A 26,621-nucleotide genomic window follows, 5' to 3' on the forward strand; every position below is an offset into this window, starting at 1 on the left:
CTTTCCTAAAGCATTTACCAGTGCCAAAACCTAAGCAAGATGCTCTAGATATACACAGGTCCTGTTAGTTACTGGAAAGGCCAAATTATTGACAGTGGTAATATAAAAGTTAGAAAGGAGAGGCCAGGTCTGCAGCAATGACAATATTATACTATGGTTGGTCAATAAATATGAAGACCACTGTGACTGCAACGTACTTAAAAAAAAAAAACACCTTATTTTAGAACAGTTTTAAATTTACAGAAAATTTATGATATACAGAGCTCCTGTATACTTAATATCCAGTTTCCCCCATAATTAACATCTTATGTTACTGTGGTACATTTGTCATAGCTAATGAACCAATACTGATAATTATTATTTACTAAAGTCCATACTTGTTTCATATTTTCCTTAGTTTTTGTCTAACACCCTTAGGCATTTTGTCTAATGTTTCAGGATCCCATCTAGGATACCACATTACGTTTAGTCACCCTGCCTCCTTAGGTTTCTCTTGGTTGTGACAGTTTGCAATGTTCCTTAAGCACATACTTTAGAAATGAGATAAATAAATTTGCTGACTTGTATCTATTGTCAACACTTAGATGAAAACACATGCAGCAGAATTATCTTTTGTTACAGATCTGAGGAGTATAAATTTGAGAAGTGAACAGAGATAAATGCCTGGTAGAAAAGAAAGCAAATGATATTGACTCTTCGATGTGCCCATACAAATAAGAGGGAAAGTTTCATTTGTCACAAATTCTACAAGATTATAACCACTGACCTGACCCATAAGCCAGCTACTCTTCCATCTCATCCCATTACACTGTTACAAGCCAGGGTTTTAATTGATTATGAGGCAGTGAAGTGGACAAAAACAAATAGTATGGCAGAGGAGGAAAAACTACCCATGTATATTTGTTCTTTCTCTTCTCTACTATAAAGTTGTGAGGAGAAAGCGGTTGTCCAGTTGGAACTACATTTCCCAGCCCCCCTTGCACTTGGTGGCACCATTCTACTAGTTCTTGCCAGTGGAATGTATGTAGCATCAAGATGTGTCACTTGCTGTCAATGGAGCTTTAAAATCGGGTGTGCCTTCTCCATTCTCTCTTTGCCTTGGGCACTGGCAAAATGTAGAGGCCTCTAAAGCTGGGTGTTGGGCAGAGCCGCCAGGTGGGAGAGACCTGGAATTCTGACTCACCACGTGGAAGCCCATTTGCTCATAAGCAGCAATTGCACTGGACTATTCCCAGAGTGAGAAATAAACGTCACCGCATCAAGCCACTGGGGAATTTGAGGTTTATTTGTCATAGCAGCTAGTGTTATTATGAAAAGTAGCATAATAATGGAAACTAACCTTTATTGAGCACCTATGATAGACAACATGCGTTGAGTGTGTTTACAGTTTACTTCGTGTAAGTCTCACAACAACCTCCACAGAGAAGACCGGCAAACATTTTTATATATTAGGAAATGAAGACATGGAAAGGCGAAGGAACTTGCCCAAGGTTTCCCAGTTATTAAGTGGCAGAACAAGATGTGAAGCTGGGGTCTGTCTAGTTACAAAGCTCCAGGAACATTCCATTTTGCGTCACTGCAGGTGAAAGATAGGTGATCCAACTTGGCACTGGATTAAAAAAATAATTACTATGCATTTTACACATGTAACTTTTTTTTGGAATCCTCAAAGGACAGCAAAAATTATACATGTGTTCTTCCTACTTTTTATGTGGTAGACACGAAGTCCCAATTTACAACGGGCGGGTGTGAGATGATTATTTCACTCAAATTTGTTAGCATTTTCCAGATCAAGACAACATTATACCAAAATGTCAAAGAGAAAGATCCACTCCACCTTTGTAGCCTGCTGATAATCTTACAGTGTTTAATTTGAGCAGAGTCCAGCAACTCATGGAGGGCACGAAAGAACTGCTGCACCACAAGGTTTACAGTTAACAAAGGAGAGAACAGAAAGACTGACTTGTTTGCACAACAGTGTGAATTTAAAGAACTATATGGGGTGTGCATCCTACACGAAATCCAAGTAGGAAGAAAAATAAAGCACGGTACCTTGTACTCAGCAATAAAAATGAGGGGATTCATTACAGTAAGAAAATTCACAGCTGGCAGGCAGCATCAGTGAGGCAATAAGATATGTGGTCCATCTTCTTCATGCTTACCTTTTAGAGTCATAATGTTTGGGGGGAAAAAAAAAAGGTCTCCTTTTTTATATTAACAAAGTCACTGCAGTCAATCTCTTTAACTCACCTATGTGAAAAATTTGGATGACACTGTAAAAGTCCTATGCTAACACCGGTGAGAAAAATTGGTGAAGCTTTTAAATTTGTGTATCCCTCTTACAACAGAGTTTTGTTTGTTTAAGTAACAGGTTCTAATCATCAACAGGTTTTCATAGAGCATCGAACATCAGGGATAATTCACAGATATGCTAATGAGGAAGAGGGAAACATTAAATCAAATAAAACTTAATAGCCATTCTAGTTGGTGAAAATTGATGGCATTTGGGGTAGTATTCAGGGGATCAGTCTACTTAATCTGAACACACAATCTCCATTTTGGATAAGCTAATGTATTGATTGAAACAATAAAGTAATAGATGTAAAAAGATGTACTAAAAGTAGTTGGAAAATTTCAAAGCAGATTATATAATATTATTCCTAATATTAGCATTATTATTTACAGCACATAACGCAAGGTTGAAAATTACCAAAGACTATAAAGCATTAAAAGTCTCTATAATGTATTATGTAAAATACTCACACATTGACTATTAAAATGGACAGGTGAATTAGAACGGTTATTCTGAAATAATAAAAAGTTTGAGGGAAAATGTTTTTAAAATAAATGTTATCACTTTCAAGTATACTTAATAACTAAGATGAATGTTAGATACACCGTAGACACACTCTAGAAATTCTTGTAAGCCACATACTTGCCCCAATGGTTTACCCACTTTGCTCATGGTTTACCCACTTCCCTAGCTCACCCTTTATTTATTCCATAAGGCTCATCTATTCTGAGTCTTTCCCTGACACTGTGAAATAGACTTAATTACTTCCTCCACCCTGCTTCAAAAACACTAATTATATTCATCATGGGGATTTATAGCTATGTATTTCCCAAACAGATATTTTGCCAAGATATCCCAGCTTATCAAAGGAACTTTATATTCTAAGTGCCTAGAAAGGGGCCAGGGTCTGTTCCTTCCTAAATTACATAAAATCTATTTTCCTTTTCAGGTGGGTTGATTATCTCCCCTACCTGACTCCCAAATGCAAACCTTGCTAATAATATTCATTTAAGGCAATATTTTTCTTGTTATTCCAGAGACTGACTTAGCCCAATCCAGATCTAACGGACCCTAACTAATTTCTTAGGGCCCAAAAATTGTTTTTGGAATAAATGTTAAGGTTCCACTGTGCTCTGTTCAAGTGCCATGTGTCGCAAATAGCACTGAAAATGGGAATAAAAACAATTATTAAGGTCAACTTAAAAGGTGTATTGTAGGGCTTCCCTGGTGGCGCAGTGGTTGAGAATCTGCCTGCTAATGCAGGGGACACGGGTTGGAGCCCTGGTCTGGGAGGATCCCACATGCCGCGGAGCAACTGGGTCCGTGAGCCACAACTACTGAGCCTGCGCGTCTGGAGCCTGTGCTCCACAACAGGAGAGGCCACGATAGTGAGAGGCCCACACACCGCGATGAAGAGTGGCCCCTGCTTGCCACAACTAGAGAAAGCCCTCGCACAGAAACGAAGACCCAACACAGCAAAAATAAATTAATTAATTAATTAAAAAAAAAAACCTCCTACCCCCAACATCTTCTTTAAAAAAAAAAAAAAAGGTGTATTGTATGTGGACAAAAATAACCTTTTAATGTGGATCAGGACCTTAGGCAATTGACTGTGATGAGATTACCGACATGGAAGATAATGTTAAGACTACCCAACAATATGCTTATTTTTCCTCCAAAAGGGACAGTCTTCAAAAAGCTTTTTTCCTTGTCTGGCTTTAGGGTGGTTTCTTCCTCTCTCTAAATAAACAGATATTTATTTAACTATGACTTAGAATGTACATCTCAAGATGCAAAAGGGCAACACAGTGCCAAACATGAATGATGACCCACGATGACAGTCTCTTTGATAATGACTTTACTTGGAAAAACCTATTCTTCAATAAAAAAATTATTTTTTAATGTTGACTTTGTTCCCTTATGGCAACGTTGGAAAACACTGTAGCCCAACAGGAAATACAGACGAAAACAGAGCACACAAAAAAAGCCATTTTTAAAGCTCATGCCCGTCAAGTTTTCCACTTGGTATAAGTCGTATACAAAATCTTAGTCCAATGTGAACTCATGCTGTGAAAATTCTGTGGCACCCACCTCAGAAAATTCTGTTAAATACATAAACACTGCTGAAAAGAAAAGTTCTGGGCACTAGAAGTCAGACTCAAAGGGAAAATAAACCTGATTAAAAAGAAAATCCCAAGGAAAGTTATATAAGCACAGTGCAATAAGGTCATAAGCTTAACCGTCCTTCACTGTAATATCTGAAAGTAAATTGGCATTTTAGCGACCTGCTTTGGTCGTCTTTCTTTTTCTCAACTCACAGAGATGCAACAGAGTAAGAATGGCTTCACATGTATCTTACGAACCAACTCGCAAAGTGATAGGCATTACGGGGTAGGACACCTTTAAAAATGAGTATAATACTTTTTAATGGATTAAAAATGAACCCTATGAATTCCCTTGGACCACCTAAGGAGAAGGTTCTCCAGATAGGGTTTAAATGACATCCTTTTCTTACCACTGTGGAGCTCACCAATATCTCAGGGAACCTCACAAAGTAAATTTAAGCACAACTTGAAAATACTCTTTAAGAGCTTCACCCTAAATGACAACCTCCTCTGTTCTTTTCAGAGCAGAACCACAGCTTTTTGAGAAGTAAGGCTTTGATAGGGTTGTAATTATAAAGTGATAACTACACATTAAAATGATTCTTTTACCACTGGGTAGACTTTTAAAAACTCACGAGACATGGTCAAGTAATTCTTCTCAGCATCTAAAAAAATACCTATTCTAGCAGAGATGTCTTTAAGGTTCTGAAAGCATAACCACTTATTCCATCACCCAAAATGATGAATAGAGAAACTTTTTCTAGAGATAACTTTTTCTGTCAGAAAGTTTAACATTTCTAAAGAAAAATCTTTTCTCTAAAATATATGTGGCTGGATAAAATAGATGGTTAATATCAACCCAATTGTATAATCCCATGTTCTGTGTAATCCCATTTTCTGTTCCTATATTGTAGAACAACATAAAGTGTTAACTTGTTATTTCTGCACTAGTTTAAACATGGCAGTGCCTTTCTGAATTCCAATCTGTGCCTAAACAAAATTATTCAGGTTAAAAATCTGAATCAGTGTTTATAGACAGAACATCCTCTACTCAGATGAACCAAGACTGGGGTATCTTGTCTTTCTAGCTCGGCATCTCTGAAGCATCTGACACTCAGCAGAGTTCAATGAAAGCTTGCTGAATAAGTGAAATACAATATTTGCCTTCTTTCATATAATACTGTACCACTCTCACTAATATTACAGAATCAGAGATTTATTCTTCTACCAACTGATAACAGCTCTAAGAGCAAGGAACACACAGTTAATACTTTTGGGGTCTACGTTCCCAGGAGTCTTTATAAATATGACTTGTCAGTAAATGGAGGGGAAAACAACAACAACAACTTTCTTACATTTCCTGAGATGTTAGCTCAGTTCCAAAGCTAGCTTGTAACTTCAAAAGTAGTTTTAGGCATTATATTTTATTATTGTGCATTGTTTCAACCATTAATCTTTTCTGTAGATGATAAATTAATACATTCAAGGACATATTTTTGAATCAAATTATTACATAGTAAACACTCAAAATACTTCTTGAAGAAAAGAATTAGGGGCAAAAGGAGGAAGGGGAAGAAGAGAAGAAAGAAGATTAATTATAATGAGGAGGAAGAGATAGAAGAATAAGAAAATGTCAGTAGACATGGAAGAAACTCCTGAAAAAATAAAGAAAATGACTGACTTTTGGTTTGGTAAAAACATGGTCTCAATAGATACTTCCAAACCTGACTAAAATTTCTAAGTGAGTTCTATAGTGAGTTGATTAAAATAAGAATATTTTATCATGAGCCAAAGGATAGAATATGATACACTTGCAGTATCATACTCCATAATCCCCACATAGCCCCATGAAAGGCTCAGGTGAACTCCATCAATAGTTCAGCCAAGGCTTTGAGACAACTGAAGATACAGAGGAAGGCACTTCACATCTTAAATGCATTTGTTCAGATTCTTTAAATAAGTTCTGAACATGAAACATTTTGTTTGGTTTTTAAAAATGTAAGCTGATACCACTATTGATTGCTTTTCCTGTATGAACTCTTAAAAAAAGACATAGACACAGTAGAAACAGAAACAGTGGTGTACATAAATTATCTAATTCTCATAAAAATGCTGTAATTCTAAGATCTGTTTTCCAGAAGAAAAAGAAGTACTCCATATGTTTCTCTGACTATTTGGTCAAATGAACGAAGATTTTGACGAGGTAATCATATAAAGCAAAAATAATCTGAATGCATGTAAAATAGGCCTGTGGAAGGATATTCTTTTGTTTGTTTTTTGTTTTTTTTGCGGTACGCGGGCCTCTCACTGTTGTGGCCTCTCCCGTTGCGGGGCACAGGCTCCGGACGCCCAGGCTCAGCGGCCATGGCTCACGGGCCTAGCCGCTCCGCGGCATGTGGGATCTTCCCGGACCAGGGCACGAACCCGTGTCCCCTGCATCGGCAGGCGGACTCTCAACCACTGCGCCACCAGGGAAGCCTGGAAGTATATTCTTAAAATGGGAAGTATCTGCAGCTTAAAATTAGGTAACTATAACATAGTATTGGAATATTGAAATTGAAGTAAAATCCATATTTTTAATTAAAAAAATACACGTCAAAGGGTAAAATCTTTGGTAAAAATGTACGGAACTTCCAGCTATAAGATGAATAAGGCCTGAGGATCTAATGTAAAATATGGTGACTATAGTTGATAACACTGCATTATATAATTGACATTTGCTAAAAGAGTAGAACTTAAATGTTTTCACCAAAGGAAAAAAAAAAAAAAGATAAACATGTGAGGTGATGAATGTGTTACCTAACTAGATGATGGGACTCCTTACACACACACACACACACACACACACACACACACACACACACAAATGAGAGAGAGAGAAAATCTTCATAGAAAGGAAATGGGACTGCCAAGGAAACTCTCAAATAGAAATGGACTAGGGCTTCCCTGGTGGCACAGTGGTCGAGAATCCACCTACCAATGCAGGGGACACGGGTTTGAGCCCTAGTCTGGGAAGATCCCACATGCCGCAGAGCAACTAAGCCCATGCGCCACAACTACTGAGCCTGTGCTCTAGAGCCCGTGAGCCACAACTACTGAAGCCCTTGCGCCTAGAGCCTGTGCTCTGCAAGAAGAGAAGCCACTGCAATGAGATGCCCACGCACTGCAACGAAGAGTAGCCCTCCCTCGCCGCAACTAAAAAGAAAACCCGTGCGCAGCAACGAAGACCCAACACAGCCAAAAATAATAAATAAATAAATATATTAAAGAAAAAAAAGAAATGGACTAATCTTCTGTATCAATTCTATAACAAATAAAACTTGGGTAGAAAATATTTCTTTTATGAAAATAACTTATAAATAACATTGGTATTATTCTTACTCAGAAAATCTACCTTTGCATTTCCCTAATAAAACAAGATATACAAGAAATTGTGATAAACGTGCTATTTTTAGAAAAGAATGTTAAGTGGTGTTAAATATAGGGGAAAATATATTTTGACAAAAATAAAGTGGTATAATGTAGTCCCTTTAGGCTTACTGGATAGGTTCCTAGCTATTCTTGTTGCCAAGTACTGCCTAACTAAGGTAAGATAAATAATTATTATAGCTCCTAAATAGACAATTCTCAAATCCAATATCACCAATATTAGCAGACACAGCCATATTTATTACCTGTATTTCACAGGGAGTGTAGGTGTTAACAATACAAGCTACCTGCCTGAATATTTGTACATGTGTAGTTATACATATATACACATGTATATGAGATTCAATGAGATGACTTATCCAGTTCAAACAGACACAGACGAAAAACTAACACTGAAAACAGGACTTCTAACTCAACTTCACCATGCACAGGTATCACTGCTGATCTTGTTAAAATGCAGATTCTGATTCAGTAGATCTGAGGAGACCCAAGATGCTGCATTTCTAACAAACTCCCAGGGGATACCGATGCTGCTGGTCCCAAGCCCCACTTTGGGTAGAATGGAACTAACCCATTTCTCTTTAGACTGATACAAAATTAAGCCAAGTGGCAATGTATGTTTATACTCAGAACCTACCTAAAGTGAAGATTTCTAGAGAGGAAAAAAAAAAACTTTTGTGAGGCAATTTACAAACTCTTTCTATATACATTATTTTATTTATGCCTCTCACAAACTCTAGAAAATAGGTATCATCATCTTTATTCCTCAAATAAAATATTATCATAAACTTGGTCTTAAGCTCAGATTTATAATCACAAGTGTCCATTACCACCAGCCTAATGGACTGGCCATTGTCTGTGTAAAGTCCTACCAGGTACAAGGACTAATAAGTCCCCATTTGTTCTGGGGATATCCTCAAGGAAGAATCTTTGGGATCGCATGCCAATTGTTAAGGAAATTAATGACAAATTTCAAGCTCCCTGCTCCTGAATGACTTTTAATAAGGCTATAATTTCTCCTGCATCTTCACCATCCAATCCTTCCATTCAACTAGTAAAAGGACTAAATCTTGGATTATTATAATATACCTCCTAATATGTCTCCTTGTTCCCATTCCTCTGCCACTCCTCCCCTACAATCCTTGTCCTCTATGATTCAGATCAGGCCACTTGCCTGTTGAAAGCTCTCCAATGGCATCATACCCTACAAGTCAAATTCAGACACCTGGGGCCCCCCAAAATCTCACCCTATGTGGCTCTAACCTAATTGTGTACCACGCCCATTGCTCACTTTGCTTCAGCCATACTGATCTTCTTTTTGTTGCCTGAACACCCCAAACATCTTCTCATTTCAGAGCCCTTGTGCTTGCTTTTTCCTCTTGGAATCATCAGCCTCACGTGTGCTTACGAATGGCATCTTTGTGCAGTTCAAGACTCAGCTTACGAGGCACTTGTCTAGGTCTTTCCTGACTAGCTAACCTAAGATAGATTTCACTAGCTACTCTTTCATACCCTGCTTCATTTTGCCACCATCTGAAATAATCTTGTCCATTTATTTATTAATTAAAAAAATGTCTGTCTCACCCTGCTCCTGGCTCCTTCCTGTTCTGATACATAAGCTACCTGGGAACAGGGACGTTGGCACGTGGCACACAGTATTCAATAGTTAGTTTCTGAAGAAAGTATATGAAAAGGAACTTAACAGATGTGAGAACATGACTTATTCTGACTACAACAGGTCACTTTGGTATGTGGTCATCTAGGTATGTGGGGCCCATTCATTTTTCAGTGTGGTTTATTGGTTAAGAGCATGGAATCAGCATGGAACCAGATAGTCTGGTTGTACTATTTCCTAGCCCGATTAATAAGTGTGGACAAATAACTTAATCTCTCTGTACCTTGGGTTGTGGTAAGGACTAAAGAGATGGTAAATACAGAGTGCTGAGAACAGCGTGTGGTCCATATTAAGTGTTCAATAAACACTGTATGATGTCTACATACGTCCAATCGCTAGTCCAGGGTGGGGAACCTGCGGGGCCCTTGGGGAAGGATGAAGCACCTCTTATTCACGGCAGGAAGGCTGGCAGAAGCACAGCACCCGGTTGTAGAGAGATCACTGACCAAATGGGACATCAGAGCTAGGTGGCTTGAAGTGACGACTGAGAGAAAGGGTACAAACCCATAAGGCTTGGATAGTCGGGGATGGCAGAAGCAAGGTTGGTAAATGGTGAAGATCACTCTTCAAAGATGTGAGGCTACTGACTGTAGACAAACACTCTCCTGGTTCCAGAGAGGTACTGCCAGGTGCACTGGGCCCATTTAGGGTATAGGCTGGGACAGTGGTGAGTATCTTAAACTACCTGTTTACATACTGAAAGAAGAGAGTGAGCCTTGCGTTTCTGCCCATGTATAATTTCTCTTTCAGCCTATTTCTTTTATTCATCATACAGCTTCCATTAGTTTTGTGCCTACTGTAATTCTGGGATATTTAATTCAGAGAAAAAAATAATCATAATTTCAGTGTTAAGGGCAGATGACCCAAAGTTTTAAATATTAATGCCCTGACCTCAAACAAAATAGGTATCGCCATAGCTAAGAGTCATATCTGACTATTAATAGTAGATGAAAAAAGAAAGAGTCACTTTTTATTCACAGATTCTGGGACAAGAATTTATAAAAATGCTAAACTGGATCATGTCAATGGCTCATACAACCACCAGAGTGTTTGGTCTTTGACGGTCACTCCCAAGGAAGTTTGCTAATGAGTCTGATAATTGTGCCTCTTGATGTCAGTCTCAGAGTGAGATGTCCTAGCATCAGCTATTTAGTTCTGTATCATATATTCTTCCATCTGTCTCTTCATTTCTAAATGGAGTTGTTCAATTAACTTGTAACCTCATCAGTTTTCTCAAATAGAAAGGAAGCCACGGAAGAAACCTGACTGGTATTAAACTCAATATATATCAAGCTGTAAATGGCGCTTAGAAATAATCATGTGTTGATGCATTTGCTCGGACCAAGTACATTCTGGACATGAGTCCCCCTGTTCAGCAGCTAGTCTTAAAGAGACAATAACTGCCAATTTGAAAAAATAACTTTTAAAAATGTCAAAAACGACTCAAGAATTTTAGAAGATGAATTTCATTCTTTACTAGGAAGATGCTAGTGGTCAATACGCTTTCTATTCTATTCCACAAATAACTGATTATATATAATAATCAAAATTTCTTTTATGACATTTGCCAATAATGGTCATCAAGAAAAGTCTACAGATTTTTGTCGAAACCTTTTGCCAATAATTTTCAGAGATAACCACTTACGCTGATGAAAACATAAAAATGATGACTTTTCCAGAGCCCTATTTGCTTTCTAAGCACTTGAATATATATGACCTCATTTTACATTATAACAACCTTATGGGATATATAGAATCCGATGTCAGGTTTCCATTTGGCAAATAAAAGAACATGTACAGAGAGGTTGAGTATTCCTCAAAGTCACACAGCTGACTAATAGCAGGGCCAGAGGATGGGATTGCTGTCTCTTTCTCCAATTCAGCACATCAGACAATAATTCCTATATTTTGTGGCCAAGTAAAATTTCAAAAAACATTTCAAAGGGCCCAAATAGGGTTGTCAATTTTGTTATTTTTCCAGATAAAGAAAAAAATATATATAACTTCCACCTACTATTTCTATCATATCATAAAACTATCCTTTCTTTTATGACCCCAAAACAGGAAAAACATGATCTTAGAAAACGTGTATTTTTTCAAATTAATGACGTTTGCTTTATAAGAAAATTACTATTTTTTACATTTGTCCTCTCATTTTGCTGTGGACTGATGAAAACTCTTGTTGTGGTCTAGAACCAGTTCTTAGACCAATACTTGCAAACCATTTCCCTCTTTTGTGCTGCTTCAAAAGTCATCATAGCTCTTCCACATCTATGCCTTCTTGCATTTCACAGTCTTTAAGAAGAAATCAATAAGTGCTAAAAGTTTTTCCTTTTGAAAGATGCTGTTCCTCTACTGATACTGTAACAAGATTATTACTATCATAAATTTACATCACAAACACAGAGCTGTTGATTGACTGGATATAACTAGGCTGAGTGCTAGCAGGGAAGCAAGAAATGGAGAAGAAGCAACATGGTGCCCGCCACAATTACTTTTTTCCCCCACATTACAGTAAGAAGCAAGGGCAGGAAAAATGCTTTGTGCCTGCCTTCTCATTTCTCCACCCACTTTCAAATTCATCCAAGGAAATGAATCATGATGACTTCTGTCTAGCTGTGTGCCACATCTGTCTTTACCTCCACAAAGCCCACTCTTATTCCTCCTCTTAGACTTGGTTTTACAGTCTGCGAGAAGTTCCCAGGCTTTTATATATGTATTATAAAACATACAAATATCTAATTTTATAAAACTTCAGAGTTAATTTACCATTGTATTCTACTAAAAAGTCCAAGGGAACTGAGGTTGGTTTTGGGGACACTCTTAAATTCGCATTTTCCATGTTGATTGTATTGATAGTTTGACGTTACGTTTTAGTACACACCAAAGGAATAACTATCAAATCTTATAACCTTGATCAGTGCATGATCTTCCAGAACCTGTGATCCTCTTTGTTGATTTCCTTCAGCTTTGGGAGGGAGCTACATGAATGGTGTTGTGAAAGAGAAAAGGCAGCCCAATCAGCCAAATCAATTCCAAATGATTAATGATTTCTTTTATGAATGGCCAGTGATCAGTGTCATAGCAAGAATATCTCCAACCCAACCCAGTCCCCTGTGGAAAGAGGCTCACCGATGGGATGCTTTGTCAAAGAAGGTTCCCTGATGTTCAACAGGTATAGTGACACATTCCCCAAAGTAACACTTCTTAAAAATTCCTTTAACACAAATTTCAATCACAATACTTCTTTTTTCTATGAAAGATAAATGCCTGTATATCATCAAATGACCACACATTAATAATAACACTTATATTTATATAGTGTTTTATGGTGTATAAACTATTTTAACTTATGCTATCATTTCATAGGAATATTCTGCAACAGACAGTATTATTTCCATTCTACTGAAGAAGAAACAGACTAAAAGAAGTTATGTGATTTGCTTAAGGTCACACAGACAAGGGCCAGAACCCAAGGCTGGTCCTTTGACCTCATGTTCAGGGCGCTGCTCGTTATAAACATTCTTTTTAAGGACAGTCACTTCTTAAGGTGAGCCCAAGGAATAAAAGAACAATTGAAAGCTGGCTTTTATTCCAATCAGGGCAGAATGCCAATCTATCAATAACCTCAGAAAGAAGGGCTGCTCATACTATTAAAAAATCTGGGAGGGTTGATGATTTTCTTCAGTTTTCTCACCATTACTATAATGCCAACGCCTTTTGTGCTCATTCTATTTGATTTCTTAGAATTCATCACATAAGCCAGCCAATATAGGATAGCCATGAATTCAAGCAAGGGAAACACTGGCCATTCATAAATCATTTGGAATCATTTTCATTATACCTGCTCTTACAAAATAAATATTACTTTTTGTAACACTAAATTAAAAAAAAATCAATGGAAATGTTGTTGACCACATATTTTTGTTGTCCATATACAGGGCAAGAGGTATCCACAAACATATAAAATAGATGATATGTAATCTACACTTTGCAAATAGCTAAATAATAAGAAACTGATAAGTATAAAGGGCTTAATGGATATTTATTTACTAGGTAAAAAAAAACACTCATTGCGTGAAACCTCAATAAAGAAAAAGCATGTCTATTTTAAGTAGACTCGTCCTAGAAGTCAAAATAGGGCTGCGTTTTCTGAAATTAGTAACTAGTGTTAATTCAACCCAAAAGTTTGGACAGTATTAACTAACACATAATAAAATTATCATGACTTTTTTTCCCCATATCTGATTACAGGCTCTGTTCATGTTTAAAAAATATATATATATGGGATCATTAGGAATCATTTCCAACAGCAGGACAAACAAGCAAGGTAAACTTGGTATTTCTTCTCCTCTGGTTCACATCATTTAGACTGATTAAAATGTTAATTTTTACATACGTGAATAAACGTAAAGGAGCAAACAACTGGAGACAGCACCGTGTGCTAGCAATCATTGCGGGTGGGTAAACTGACAACATGTAACCGCATATTAAGACAAATGTAGAATTTAGACAAAGTATTCCATCTCTTTTCAGATGTATACTTTTAAACCTCAGGAACTGTTTTCAGTAGATGTCATGCCTTTTAACTTGAAAAAAGATAAGCGCAAATAAGCTCCCAATTGTCTCCCCAATATGTAAACCACATCTCGGGCTGCTGTCTCTGCTACTCCTTTGAAGTTTCCCTGAAATGTCATGTGTTGTGAAGACTGCTGTGCATAAGCAAGACTATTTGCTCACTCTCAGAATTCTTACCGGTTTCCACTGCTATTTGGTACCCAGCCTCTAGTCTCCGAGATGACCTTTCCAGCCTCTCTGTGTTATCGAGCAGATGTGCCCTCTGAAAAAGAAAAAGGGAAAAAAATCACACAGTCGTCTACAACGTTCTTTTTTTGCCTTAAAAAAAATAATGCCGTCGTATGCCCTCACATTTCAGGGGGTGGGGGGGAATCACAACCCATTATAGATAATTTTTAGCAAGTCTTCCTTTATACAAACCACTACAATGAACAGATTTTTCAGTCAATCGTGTGTGGACCATCCACTTTTTTGTTTTATAAGGCAGATTCATGTCGTATGTGGCCACAATGAATCTTACTCCAAAACACTGAGAAAGGTATGAAAACCAGAACCAACTGGATCTTTACTGTTTCAGCAGAAGTAGATTTATGAGATATCTGCATAGATCTATGATCCCTATTTTGTATTTATTTTTTATAAAATTCAATCATTTAAAAAAACTCACTTGTTCCTTTGATTCTTACACATAGTAATTTATAAACAGAAACTTTATTTTTAAGAGAATGCCTCTCAATTTAGATGTACAGCAAGATGCCATATAGAACAACGTATGCTACTAAAACAGAATACTAAACAGCAGTTCTAGTTCTAAGACCACTCGGGGCAACCACTAAGAAACAAGAGACACATGTTTCCCCCATGCACACAGATGTACAAAATTGTGGATTTATTCCCAAATATTCCCAGACATATGGCACTAGGCTGAAAGTGAATTTCTGACACATAGTGTTTTAGACTGTGAACTAAAATGATAATACTTATATATACGCTTTTCTATTACATTTGATGGGGGAAATTAGAGAATTTTCCCCAAACCCTCAGCCTCTAAACTTTCTTTTCTACATTAAGGCTGATTTTCTTTTCTTTTCTTTTTTAAAGCATAATGATCATACACTAGATCATATTCAGGTTTATAAAACATATTAACAAGCTAATCATAGCTGTGAATGGATAAGAATGTGTGCATGCCCATGGGAATGTGTGTGTGTGTGTGTGTGTGTGCGCGCGCGCGCATATGTGTGTATAGATGCATGTATATCTGGATACTTAGAAATATAAGAATATGTGTAACTGTATATTTGCGTGTATGTACATGCACACATGTATTTGTATAAATTAGTACTTTCCCCTTCAAATCAGTTTTGGTATCTGGTCAAAAAGAAAGAAAAAAATGCAGCCATAACTCCAACTTTGTGTTGTTGACAGATGTCATTTAAAATCGAAGAAATGCTTTCTAATAATAATAAAAAAGGAGGTGCCACACATATTATCTGAGTGGCTGTCGAGCGAAACGATCCACCTTGCTCTAATGAGCCCCCATGGATCTTGGAGATGCAAGCTGTATTGACATGCACACTTAAGCTAATACACCTAGACCAGTGCCTCCAAGCTCTAGCAGCCAGGGATGCTGACAGAATATCTCGCTCCCATCTTCAAAGAAAGGAAGTGATTAGTATGTTATCATTACCATTCAAAACGTGATTTCCTTATTCCCTCCCGGCATAGGTGACACATCTGAGATGCGGCCAGACGTTGGAGGCAGCTAAAGCCACATCAAAGCTTTCCTTGAAATTTTTTTTGGGGGGAAGTGCTGGGGGGAGTGGGGGGAAGAATCATTAAAACAATGCATTTAGAACAGAGAGATAGGACCTGATGTGAAGGTCAGGAAAGCTGCAACAACAGTCTATAATAATTAATAGAGTCGTCTACTATACAGTGGAGAAATTAAGAGAAAAACTGCTCCCCCACCCCCCCGACGCCGGAAAAAAAAAAGTGCTAAATAAATAAAAGGGAGGAAGGAAAGCGCATGCCATGAAAACGCAAAATCACTCAAGGCTGTAATTGAGAAAAAGAAAAGCAAGGGGAGCTTTATGTGTTCGGCATTTATGACTATTTTTAAATAAAATTAAACACTTTACTCAGCTTGTCAAATACAGCTTTCTTATTTCTAATTCTCACTACATGCAGGTTTTGGGAGTGGGGATTGCTCTTCCCTTCTTTGAATATTGTTTTCTGTCTTAACAAAGGACTTGATTTCAAATTGGTGATTCTCTAAAAAGATAATCAGATTTGTGATATCAAGAGTAAATGTGAATTTTAATCCAGAATAACAGAACAAAGATTTTTGGTTCATTTTCATATTGGATGAAATCCCTAAACTAAAAGAAAATATTTAGCTACTGTAGATTAAAAAAAAAAAAAATCAAAGCTCAATACTGAAAATGCACAGTCTAATTATATGATAATATAAAATTCAGGAAACAAAGTGTTTAAATGTAGAATGATCTTTGAGATTCCACGAAAGGGAGTCAAATCAGCTTATTCAGTATATGGCTATAATAGAGAGCAAAATTTCTAAGAGAACTTTTTATAAAAAAAAAAAGTATATTCCTAAATAATGGAATAAAGGTATATTCCTAAATAACTCTTCGTCAGGACAGTTCAATTCTACCAGAGCAAATCTGCACACAAGAGGACTACCAGTTTACCAGCAGCTTTCCAGCAGGACCTCACTTTGTATTTTGGAACCTCTTCACTTAAGTCAAGCTAAAATCAAGTTCTTGTAACAGCTGTGCTATTTACATCGTCCCCTTAGTTGTGCATTGCCCTGGCCTCTGAAAATGAAAGGAAACGCACTACAGTAGCAACTGATGCTTCCAACTTGCCCCCACACTCCATCCCAAACTCATTCTCTCGCCCTCTTCTCAGCCCTTTTCAAAGCAGGTAAGTGAAGCTGTGCAGAAGCTTCAGACACAGCTCCACTTGTGTGAGGAGCTGTGCAACATGGAGAGCTGGAGATGCAGGATTCAAACAGAGAGCTCGGCATAGCCAACACCAGTTCAGCTCCCTATGCACTACCAGCCTGCCTCCAAGGATGCTGTTTCCAGAACTGAGCCCCAAAAGAGCATCATAAGGAACGGATGGGGCATACTTTGTTTCCAAACACAACGAAACATCCTATTTTGAAGCAGAGGAGTGTTTGTCTTCTTAGGATAGATACAAGGAAGAAATCTGGGGTACATTCACTGTTTGATTACTCTGAGAATCCTGGCTGAGAAACAATCACTTTAGAGCAAACAATTTACCAACACAGTGTCATCACCGCAACCTATTCTATAAATATCAATGCTGTACCCATATCAAAGACTGTAAAAAGAATATTTCAGAGTATACTATTCTGTTAGTTGAGTGATCTAACTCTTCCAAGTACAATTCCATTTCAGGTTACAGTTTTGGAAACATGCATTCCAGACACATAACTGATAAAACTGTTGCTATAGGCACAACAAAGGAATTAAGCCATAAAACGATGATGAAACATATTTTAAAAGAAATGCAGATGTGATGTTTTCAGCTTATAGAATTAAGATTACTAAATCCATACAATTCAGCTTAAAACTAAATCTTCTGTCAACGATGCTGATGGTACTAAGGCACAAGGGTTTATTAATTATATTCACTGCTAAATTCAGGGCCAAGAGCTTCATGTAGTTTCTTCATACAGTGGTTTTCAAGTCTATTGTTGGTTGCATTAACATTTGAAAATTCAGATTCTTCACCTAAGCCTGAGTATATGCAAACACATACAAGCAGTCTGTCTTGCAGAAGAATAATGTTGACATATCACTCACATCAAAACTGCGATTGATAATATTCATTTAGTATATACAACTGCTTCCACGCAGGGAAGATTAAAAAAAACACAAAAAGGTTGTAGGGTGAGGGTTTTGTGTATTTTCACCCTTCATTTTATATATCATTATTACTTCTACTGAGAAGACATCACTAATGCATCTTAAATCAGAAGAGTTGTTGAAAACCACTCTCTACAAACCTCTAAATTAGCATTCACATCACCTAGAGAATGGTGACATACCAATTAAAAAAAACTTCTGGGAAAATCTCAATCAAGGCAGCCAATCTAAACTTGAAAATAATTCACAGGACTCTGATTATTATAAGCAATTAGACAATTTTTAAATTGCAATATGGGCCATTATTTTATGCCCTAATATAAAAGTAACAAAATTCCATCCCACTAAGTAAAAAATATTACTACTCTATTTCTGAAAAGAGCAAAGCATATTTGATAAGTATGGTCTAATTTAAAAAAACATACAGAATCATTCAGCATCCCTCATTGATACAGGGATAAAATTTCAACATTGTTATAAACATTTGCTTGGCCACAAAAAAAAGTCTGAAGCTGCATTATGAAACAGACCAGCAAACTCAGAAAAGTGAGAACTCACTTGGGCTCTATTTCCTACAAAAAGGAAAGTGTTTAACAATGAGGAGAGCTTTAGCTATTCTTAGGTATCTGTGTACACAGACTAGTAGGGTGTTTATAACATACGTGTGTTTCCTCAAAAGGATAATAGATTCATGATATCTAATGGTGAACCTAAGAATTTTGGTTGAGAGAAAGGAGTTTTTTTAAAAACAGGTTTTAGTAAAATAAATCAGAATGTCAGGAAAAAATGTTTAATCACATTGACTTCCTTGAGAAACCAATATGAATAAAACAAAACTGAAGTCAATCTACATTAAAACTATGCTTGGGTATAGTTTTAAGATATTCCTTTATTTTTCCTCCCTTTTTTGGTCTTTAAAATCTGAATTTTCTTCCAAAGCTGGCAAACAACAATGGTCACTGTGATAAGCATTATTAGGATGTACTTGTTTTTTTTAAAGATAGCAGAGAACATTTCTAGCAATATAATCAATACTTTTGCTATGTGTAGATCTTCCTGAAAAAACAAACCCAAAGATTTTACTTCAGATTTAGAAACTCAATTTTATAGGGAAAAGCAGAATTTTTTTTTTTTAAAGCAAGCTAGGAAGTACTCACCTCTTCACGTAATTTTATCAACTGCAACATGAATGCACAAAAAAAAAAGATAAAAAGGAGAGAAATGGCAGGAAAGAAAGATCAGTTGTGTGACAGGATACAGAATTAACATTGACAATTTATCTGTTTACATGTTTAGCATTTAAAAATCACAGACAAACACATTAAAAGAACCTAAACATAGACTACATGCAGAGTTTTTTGAACGAATAAAGATCACTTTCTCACACTGTCACATTAAACAAAGAGAATAGTGTGAAATTCTCTTTTAAAGTACATCTAAGACACCATCATGAAATAAAGGGGAATGACTTCATAGAAGTCTATATTATAAAGAAAGAAAACAAGTTTACTGTTCTTTTCTTCTAAGAATGTACCACTGAAGAGGTTTTGTATTTACAAGTTTTCAGGATGTTTCTCTATTTTGAATCTTGACAACTGCTTTCAGGTTTTACCTCCAAATGAAAATGATTAATAGTTCATGCTTTGGTCCCAATAAGTATTTTAAAACAACAAACTGTTATGCTAATGTCATACTTGTAACCACTCTAGTAATAGGATCACCCTTGGAAGTAACATTATTTTAATAGGGAATAAAGCATGCCAGGATAGATAATACTTAGGACGCAGTATCAGAAAATATTTCACCATCCTTAGAAATACTGCGTATATCAGAGTTGATTTCTAGGTTTTTGTTTTGCTTAAGAGGCTACTGAAATCACACGGTGCTTTTATTTTTGAAGTTTCTTCACTTTTCAATTTTATTCATCTTGTAAACTGGGCCATTTCAAAGCAATGAGCTCTCTCACTTCATTTGTACTGCGGTCTCTTTTCACCGAAGTCAAATCCCAAACCACTCTTCACCTGTTAGTAAACTCTTCTATAATAACATTTTGATTCTCCTCTGTAGAATATTCATTTGTCTTAAATATAACAGATAAAACAAGTTGTTTAACTCTTTAGAAACTAGAAAATGGATATAACCATATATCTGGTTCACTCTTTGTGTGTGTGTGTGTGGAAGAGAGAGAGACAGAGAGACAGAGACAGAGATAGTACTGTATTCTAAACCACAAATATCATTGTATAGTTGAGGTGTCTGCCATAGTTTCCACAATGAATAGAAACTGAAACCTATGCTGTAAGAGACTATAAACCACATTCTAAGTCTGAAATTTGCATCCTCAGCAATTCAGGTCTACAACTGATAATTTTTAAGCATCCAAATATCTGTAACATCTGTTATAACACTTGACATATGCAGGCCAATAAATTAAACTATTGCTTTGGGAGAAACATGCCATGAATTGCTCACTATAAGTCTTTCTAAAAGTATCATGTTTACGATAACCCAGATTTCTCAATGCTTAATGCTGTTTTTGTCTCCAATTCAAGGAAGGCAATATGCATTCCAGCTTACTGTTATTTCATGTGTTATTTGAAAAGTATTTCAAGTACAAAAGAATGAGATTTCAAATCTGTTATGAAACTTATAAAAAGGGTACAGAGTCTATTACATAATACCTCAGTGCATTTACTGAAAAAGAAACTTTTAATGTCATTCTTCCAAAAATATATATGAAGTTGTCATTACTTGTAATTAATACACTCATTATCTCAGCAACCACTGAGTGTATGAGTCAAGCATCTCATCATTTCATGTGAAAAGTTACAATTCTTCCCCAGAAGAAGTAAAATTCTAAACTAAGATACCTAGCCTATCGTATATCGGAATCTTTCTCTTTGCTATCCAAACATCATGGGAGAAAAAGGCAAACATTAATTCTCAGAAAGAGCTGATCTTGGAATTGATCGCACAGCTATTTCTTCTTTCCGGGGGCACCATTCTTCAGTTGACTATGATACTTAAAGGGCCAAAGTTTAAAACTACTCTTCAGCAATAGAGACCATTGGGGCCATACCACCCTGCCATAATCAATGAGTGTTTAAAAATGCTACCCATTTGTTTTTTCAATAGGTTCCAAACAAAAAAGGTTCTATCTTGTTTGTGCTGCATGGCTGCACCCCAGCTTTACACAGGATTTGGAGCTAAGCTAGGTAATGGGAGGGTTTTTAATCTTTATCTTTTTTTTTTTTTTTAGTTCGAGAGTTTTCACTCAAGTAAACAAAAGATGGTCTATTTTTGAAAATTAACAATGCTTAGACTAGACTGAAAGTAGTGATTTCGTATTTTATCGAGTTACTAGCTCCGTTATAGGTGACATGAAAGCGTGCCATGCCACCATGTTGAGTTATGATAATCAACATCTTTTTTGAAACAAAGGTTTTCCCCCAAAGCAGAATTTGATACAAGAGGTAATCTGTTCCTTTGTGGGCTGAAAAAATCTGGTTTACGCTGGTTTGAACCAGTGGAATCTCTTGTGGTTAAGCCTTCTGCTGTGACTAAAATCAAAACTGCACGGCAGAGCATGTGAGGGTTCATGCGCGCGCGCCTCTGTATGCGAGGGGTGTCACGTGACTCCCAGAACTACCGAATTTTTTTTTTAAAGCTGATAACGCGACTGCCGTCTCTGTCCGCATACAGATAACGAATAAATGCTGAACTCTATTAAACGCCCTTTACACATTATCGTGGGTCGAACACACAATTTTCTGAACTTATGATGACAGTCTATTTATTCTGCTATAAACCCTCAGCACGTAACGAACAGATTTGTGCCTGGTAATGATCTGCTCTGTCAGGGCTATATGAAATGATACCGACCTTCTTTAGATCTCGGGGAATTAAATTGACCGACTTCACCCCCTGGTCTGTAGCTGAAGTTTGACACACTTTATGCACAGCAAGCCCAAATCAGAACTTAAGAGAACCTCGCATTAAAAAATTAAGCAATCGTATCTGCTGAATATTGCTTTACCACAAAAATTTCCACACGTTTAGAAATATCCTACTCTTTATATCTTTTTTTGAACCTTCTATTTAGGATTTACTCAAATTTCATTTGTTCAGATTTATTCATTGATCAATGTAATTTTGCATATGGAAACTGAGACACTATTAGGTTTCAAAATGGGGAACATTTGCCCCATTATCATACTCCACTATGAAGGGGGTTTAATTCTGTAAGATTCTTTTTTTTTTTTTCCTTTTTGAGAACCGTTTTCATGAAACTAAATTGAGTTAACAATTATTTAAGTTTTCACTCTAAATACAGCTTCACTACATTTCAAGAACTCTTTCTAAAAATTAAAATGTCACATGCAATGGAAAATTTGATATGTTAAAATAACAGAATGATAATGCCTAAGACAATAGTCCTTGGAAAGACCCAACAATACACGAATGTGCAAAGTAGGTAATTTTGTCCCTTCTCTGTAAATTACGGATGAGCTATATTTGATTGCATGCAATGGATATAATAGAAATGAATTTATACAAAGCAGTTAATTTGGAATTAAATAAAAATGTGTACTGTATAAAGGACATTAAAATGCATTTGAAAATTCTCAATTTTTGAAATTTTAACAATTGTAATCATGGCAAACATGTTTACATATTTAAGAGTAAATTAATATACTTTATAGTTAATTGGCAGATCATAATTATGTATATTAACAGCCAGGTTTCAGATGCCTAAAGAATGCATTATAAATTGGCAGAATGAGAAATAAGAGCTATGGCATTCACATTTGTCTGAATCCATAAAGAAGTCACTACAGGGAGGATGTGGATATTGCATCAAAAATAACTAAATAGCTAGTACTTAGTTCACTTTATCTATTTGCAGCCTTTGCTATTAATTCTTTATCCTTTTCCTTTTCTGACCTATAATTTTAAAAAATTGATATATATCCCAATTTTAGTTAAACAAATCTTGCCATTTTTGTCTCATTCTGTTTACCTCTAAGTTTTCCCTCTATTGTTAAAAGTTTATCATACATATCACATGGCCAAAAAGTTCTGAAAATCAAGTTCTCAACAATTAACTTGAAAATAAACTTATCTGTGTGCAGAAAATATATTTTTCTATAATTTACAGGTGATCCTACCCAGAAAAAGCTGTCTTCTCGGCCACTGAGCTACAAAAATTAAAATGAAGAGTGAAATCTTTTCTTCCTTTAAAGAAAATACTTCTGTTTTGATTCCATAGTCTGAATGAATACTGATGCAGAATAAAGAGTTATTCTCAAGTGACCATTCCTGGTTAAGGATATGTTATAGTTTTAGGGATTTTAATTCCTATATTATGATAAAGAGCCTCAAAAATGAAACCTAAAGGCTTCATTATGATATGGAAATTTTGCTACATTTGGTAACAAAATATCCAAAAAGTTAAGTGTCGTCTCTTTGAACTTTCGAATCTGATTCAAATTTTAGACTGAAAAGTTCACATAAGTAATAATCTAACACTTCCACAGTCTCATGAGTATAATTCATCATATACTCTATTTATTGAAGTGATAGCTCCTTACAACTAAACTTCAGGCTCTCCAAGCACTTTCAGAATTTTTAAGTTTGATTTACACAAGTCCAGGGGAAATCTCTGAGTAATCACTTTAAAGTGACAGGAATATAATTTGAGAAATTCAGAAAATATGAACTCAATCTATTTTTGTGGAATATTTTTCTTTAGGCATTAAAAAAAATCATTCTTATATGTATATAAGGCAAATGTTCTAGGCACATAAAATGTCCATTAAGAGAAGGGAACATGCTTCAAAAAAAAAAAAGGATCCCTGTCACAGTACTACAACATCCATTACAATAAAGGAGTCTGAGTTAGAAACACCCCCTTCCTTTCTATTTCCTCTATATTAGGCAGTAGTTTCAAATGACGGAAAGATCTGTAGCTTTTTAAAGAACTGACATGGGGACTTTGCATTCCCTTTTTTTTTTTTTTGCAAAAAAATATAGTATTTTTGCAGTAAAGATAGAAAATAAAACTATGATTGATTCACTCAAGAGGTATGAGCAATCTAAATCTCACTTAAAATAGGAAGAAAAAATGTTTTGCTCTCATCCTGACATTATTTAATCTATTACATGTAAAACTCTTTTATCACATCACGCTTTTGTGTTTAATGTGCTCCTTTTTTTTTTTTCCCTTAGCTATTCTCACATTTCAATCAGGGAAGCTGAAATCCCAAGTCAAATTTTAATATGTTTACATGTCTGAACTCAAGCTGATAACATCCAAATAGTGGAGGCGGTAAGATCTTCCCCAAAACAAACACAATCAGCTCAGTGATTCCTCTCCTTTTTGGGGGGTGGACAGATGAGGGCCTTAATCACATAAGCAACAACCCTGTTTACAATATTAACATTTTAGTGGATAGTAATATAATTTCAGCATATATAAACTTATATTCTACTTGAAATGGTAAATACTATTATGAATTTTTATAATGAATATCAATATATTATGTTTTAGTATCTTATTAAAATTTTGGTGTACTCAATGAATGGTTTATGTTCATTTTTATTTAGAGAGTAGAGACTTCTACTAGACTTGCCAAGGTAACATTAATAAACACGTTCAGGTCTTATTTCTGAAGTTCCCTATCATTTACTTTCTTTAAAAGTGTCAAAAAGAAACTGGGACTGTTTGAGACATTTTAAAAATCATCTCTACTCTGAGGTTCTTGAAACATTTTTTTAAAGTCATATATATTATCTACATGAATTCACGAAATCTGCAGTATTAATTCAAAGAAAGAAGTGGGACATTAATTAGACTCATGACACTACTGTGTGATCCAGTGAGAACTGACAACCAAGTTGTAAGGCCTCTTTAAGAAGAAATTATATCTTAATTTTTTTGCCTGTGCAGATCTTAAACTGTGAAGACTTTTCCTTTTCTTATTACTACTTCTACCACTATCATCATCATCATCTTCATTATTTGACAGGGGCAGGACCTTTATGTGAGTATCCAAGTTCCACACTGGTGCTTACAATTTGCATTTTGGTGAATGTATTTTTAAGAAGCTACACAATAGGAGACTGAGCTGCCCTGTAGAATTTTGAAAGCTTACTTTCATTTGTTTTGCTGCAAGTGTTGATTTAATTATACTGCATTATTATCAAAGCTGCATTATGTACTTTTTTATTCCTTTTACATGTGTTTGAGGTGAGGACCTTGGCTTTGTCTGCAAACAGTGTGTTTCAAGTTATTCCTTAAGTACTAAATAATAAAGAAAAGAGAAGAAAAGATTTTTTAAAAAGATAGCAGACAGTGATCACAAGGTAAAGGGTTAAATGTAAGATCTCCAAGAAACATTTTGAAGTTGATTAAGACTCCAGCTTTGCATTAAACAGTATCGCTTCCACATGAGTTGCTGCTAATACTGTTACGGAGCAGCTTGAGAGCCCAGTGTGCCAGTGACCTCCTTCACCCTCCAGCCACCCACCGGGCCTTCCTGATTAGCATTCTACCTGGTTCTCTGAGGAATTCCCATCATCCCCTAGGAGCTCATTCCGTACTTCGTCACTGTAGGCAATCCGTGACCTTTTCTATAAAACAAAACAAAAAGGGAGAGAGCAAGATGAACGTTAGAATGTAAAGGCTTCGAAGCATTATTGGTATCAACGCTGATCATCTCAAACCTCGAGAGCCCCCTAATGGAAACCTATTTGCTCAAATGTGCAAACCAAAGTTGTGCAAAGTTCTTGAACTTGAGGAGTTTAATGTAAATTAGAAGTTTTTTCAAATGCCAGTAATGGAAGAAAACTCTGCATTGTGTTAAGTACTCTATTAATATTCACAAACGGATCAGAATTGATATGTTATTCCATGCAGAGTCATTCAAATCAGACCACAAAGCTAAAGGAAATACAACTATATAGCTGTATATCTGCAACACTCACCAGATTGTAATTAAAACAAAAGTATATGGAGGTCTTTAATATTGTGGCAGGAAATGGACTCTACAATATAGGTTTTTTAAAATCTCTAATTCTAGGATAATATAATATCTCCAACTATACACTGGAATGCCTGGAAAATAGCATATCCCTATTTCTTTCATTACTGTGATGTTACTAACCAGAATTTAAAAGCACGTGCCGTTTCCAAACAATAATTTAAATGTCTCCAAGTCCTCTATAAAAATGGCCTAAGGAAAAGCAGTGGGAGTGTGTGTATGTGTGCATCTGGTAAAACAAATTAAATTTCCCAACCCCAGTAAATAAAGGCAAGTAGGCTGTGAGCCAGCTTTTCACAATTCCAATAAATAAAGACAAGCAGGCTATGGATCGATTTTTCACACACTGAAATTTTGTTTTACAAGAAATCTACCTTTACCTGTAAAGTCAGAGGGACATGTCTGCAAGCAACTCATGAATTATCTAAACATGCACACATTTGGAAAAGCTAAAAAGCTCTGAAAATTAGCTGTGAAGCTAGAGTGCCATCCTCAGATCCTACTTCAGCATCACTATTTCAGACCCAAATGCCGATTTACAGATTACTTTGCTGCCTTTTCTGCTTCTGAACTAACTAAGCA

General features: G+C 36.1%; 1 protein-coding gene across 5 annotated transcripts in view; it reads right to left on the reverse strand.

Moving 5' to 3' along the window:
* VTI1A (vesicle transport through interaction with t-SNAREs 1A) overlaps nucleotides 1–26,621 on the reverse strand; it is a 374,916-nt gene that overhangs the window by 280,128 nt on the left and 68,167 nt on the right. For 3 of the 5 annotated variants that reach the window (XM_030842458.3, XM_030842450.3, XM_060286183.2), the window contains exons 4-6: nucleotides 25,552–25,629; nucleotides 19,155–19,175; nucleotides 14,258–14,342 (exon numbers count right to left, since the gene is read on the reverse strand). In XM_030842458.3, coding sequence (XP_030698318.1) covers nucleotides 14,258–14,342; nucleotides 19,155–19,175; nucleotides 25,552–25,629 — 184 coding nt within the window. The remainder of the gene's footprint in view (nucleotides 1–14,257; nucleotides 14,343–19,154; nucleotides 19,176–25,551; nucleotides 25,630–26,621) is intronic. The other 2 variants (XM_030842459.3, XM_030842451.3) reach the window with 1 other exon arrangement.

Source organism: Globicephala melas, chromosome 16 (assembly GCF_963455315.2).
Source record: "Globicephala melas chromosome 16, mGloMel1.2, whole genome shotgun sequence".
Classification (NCBI taxonomy): Eukaryota; Metazoa; Chordata; class Mammalia; order Artiodactyla; family Delphinidae; genus Globicephala; species Globicephala melas.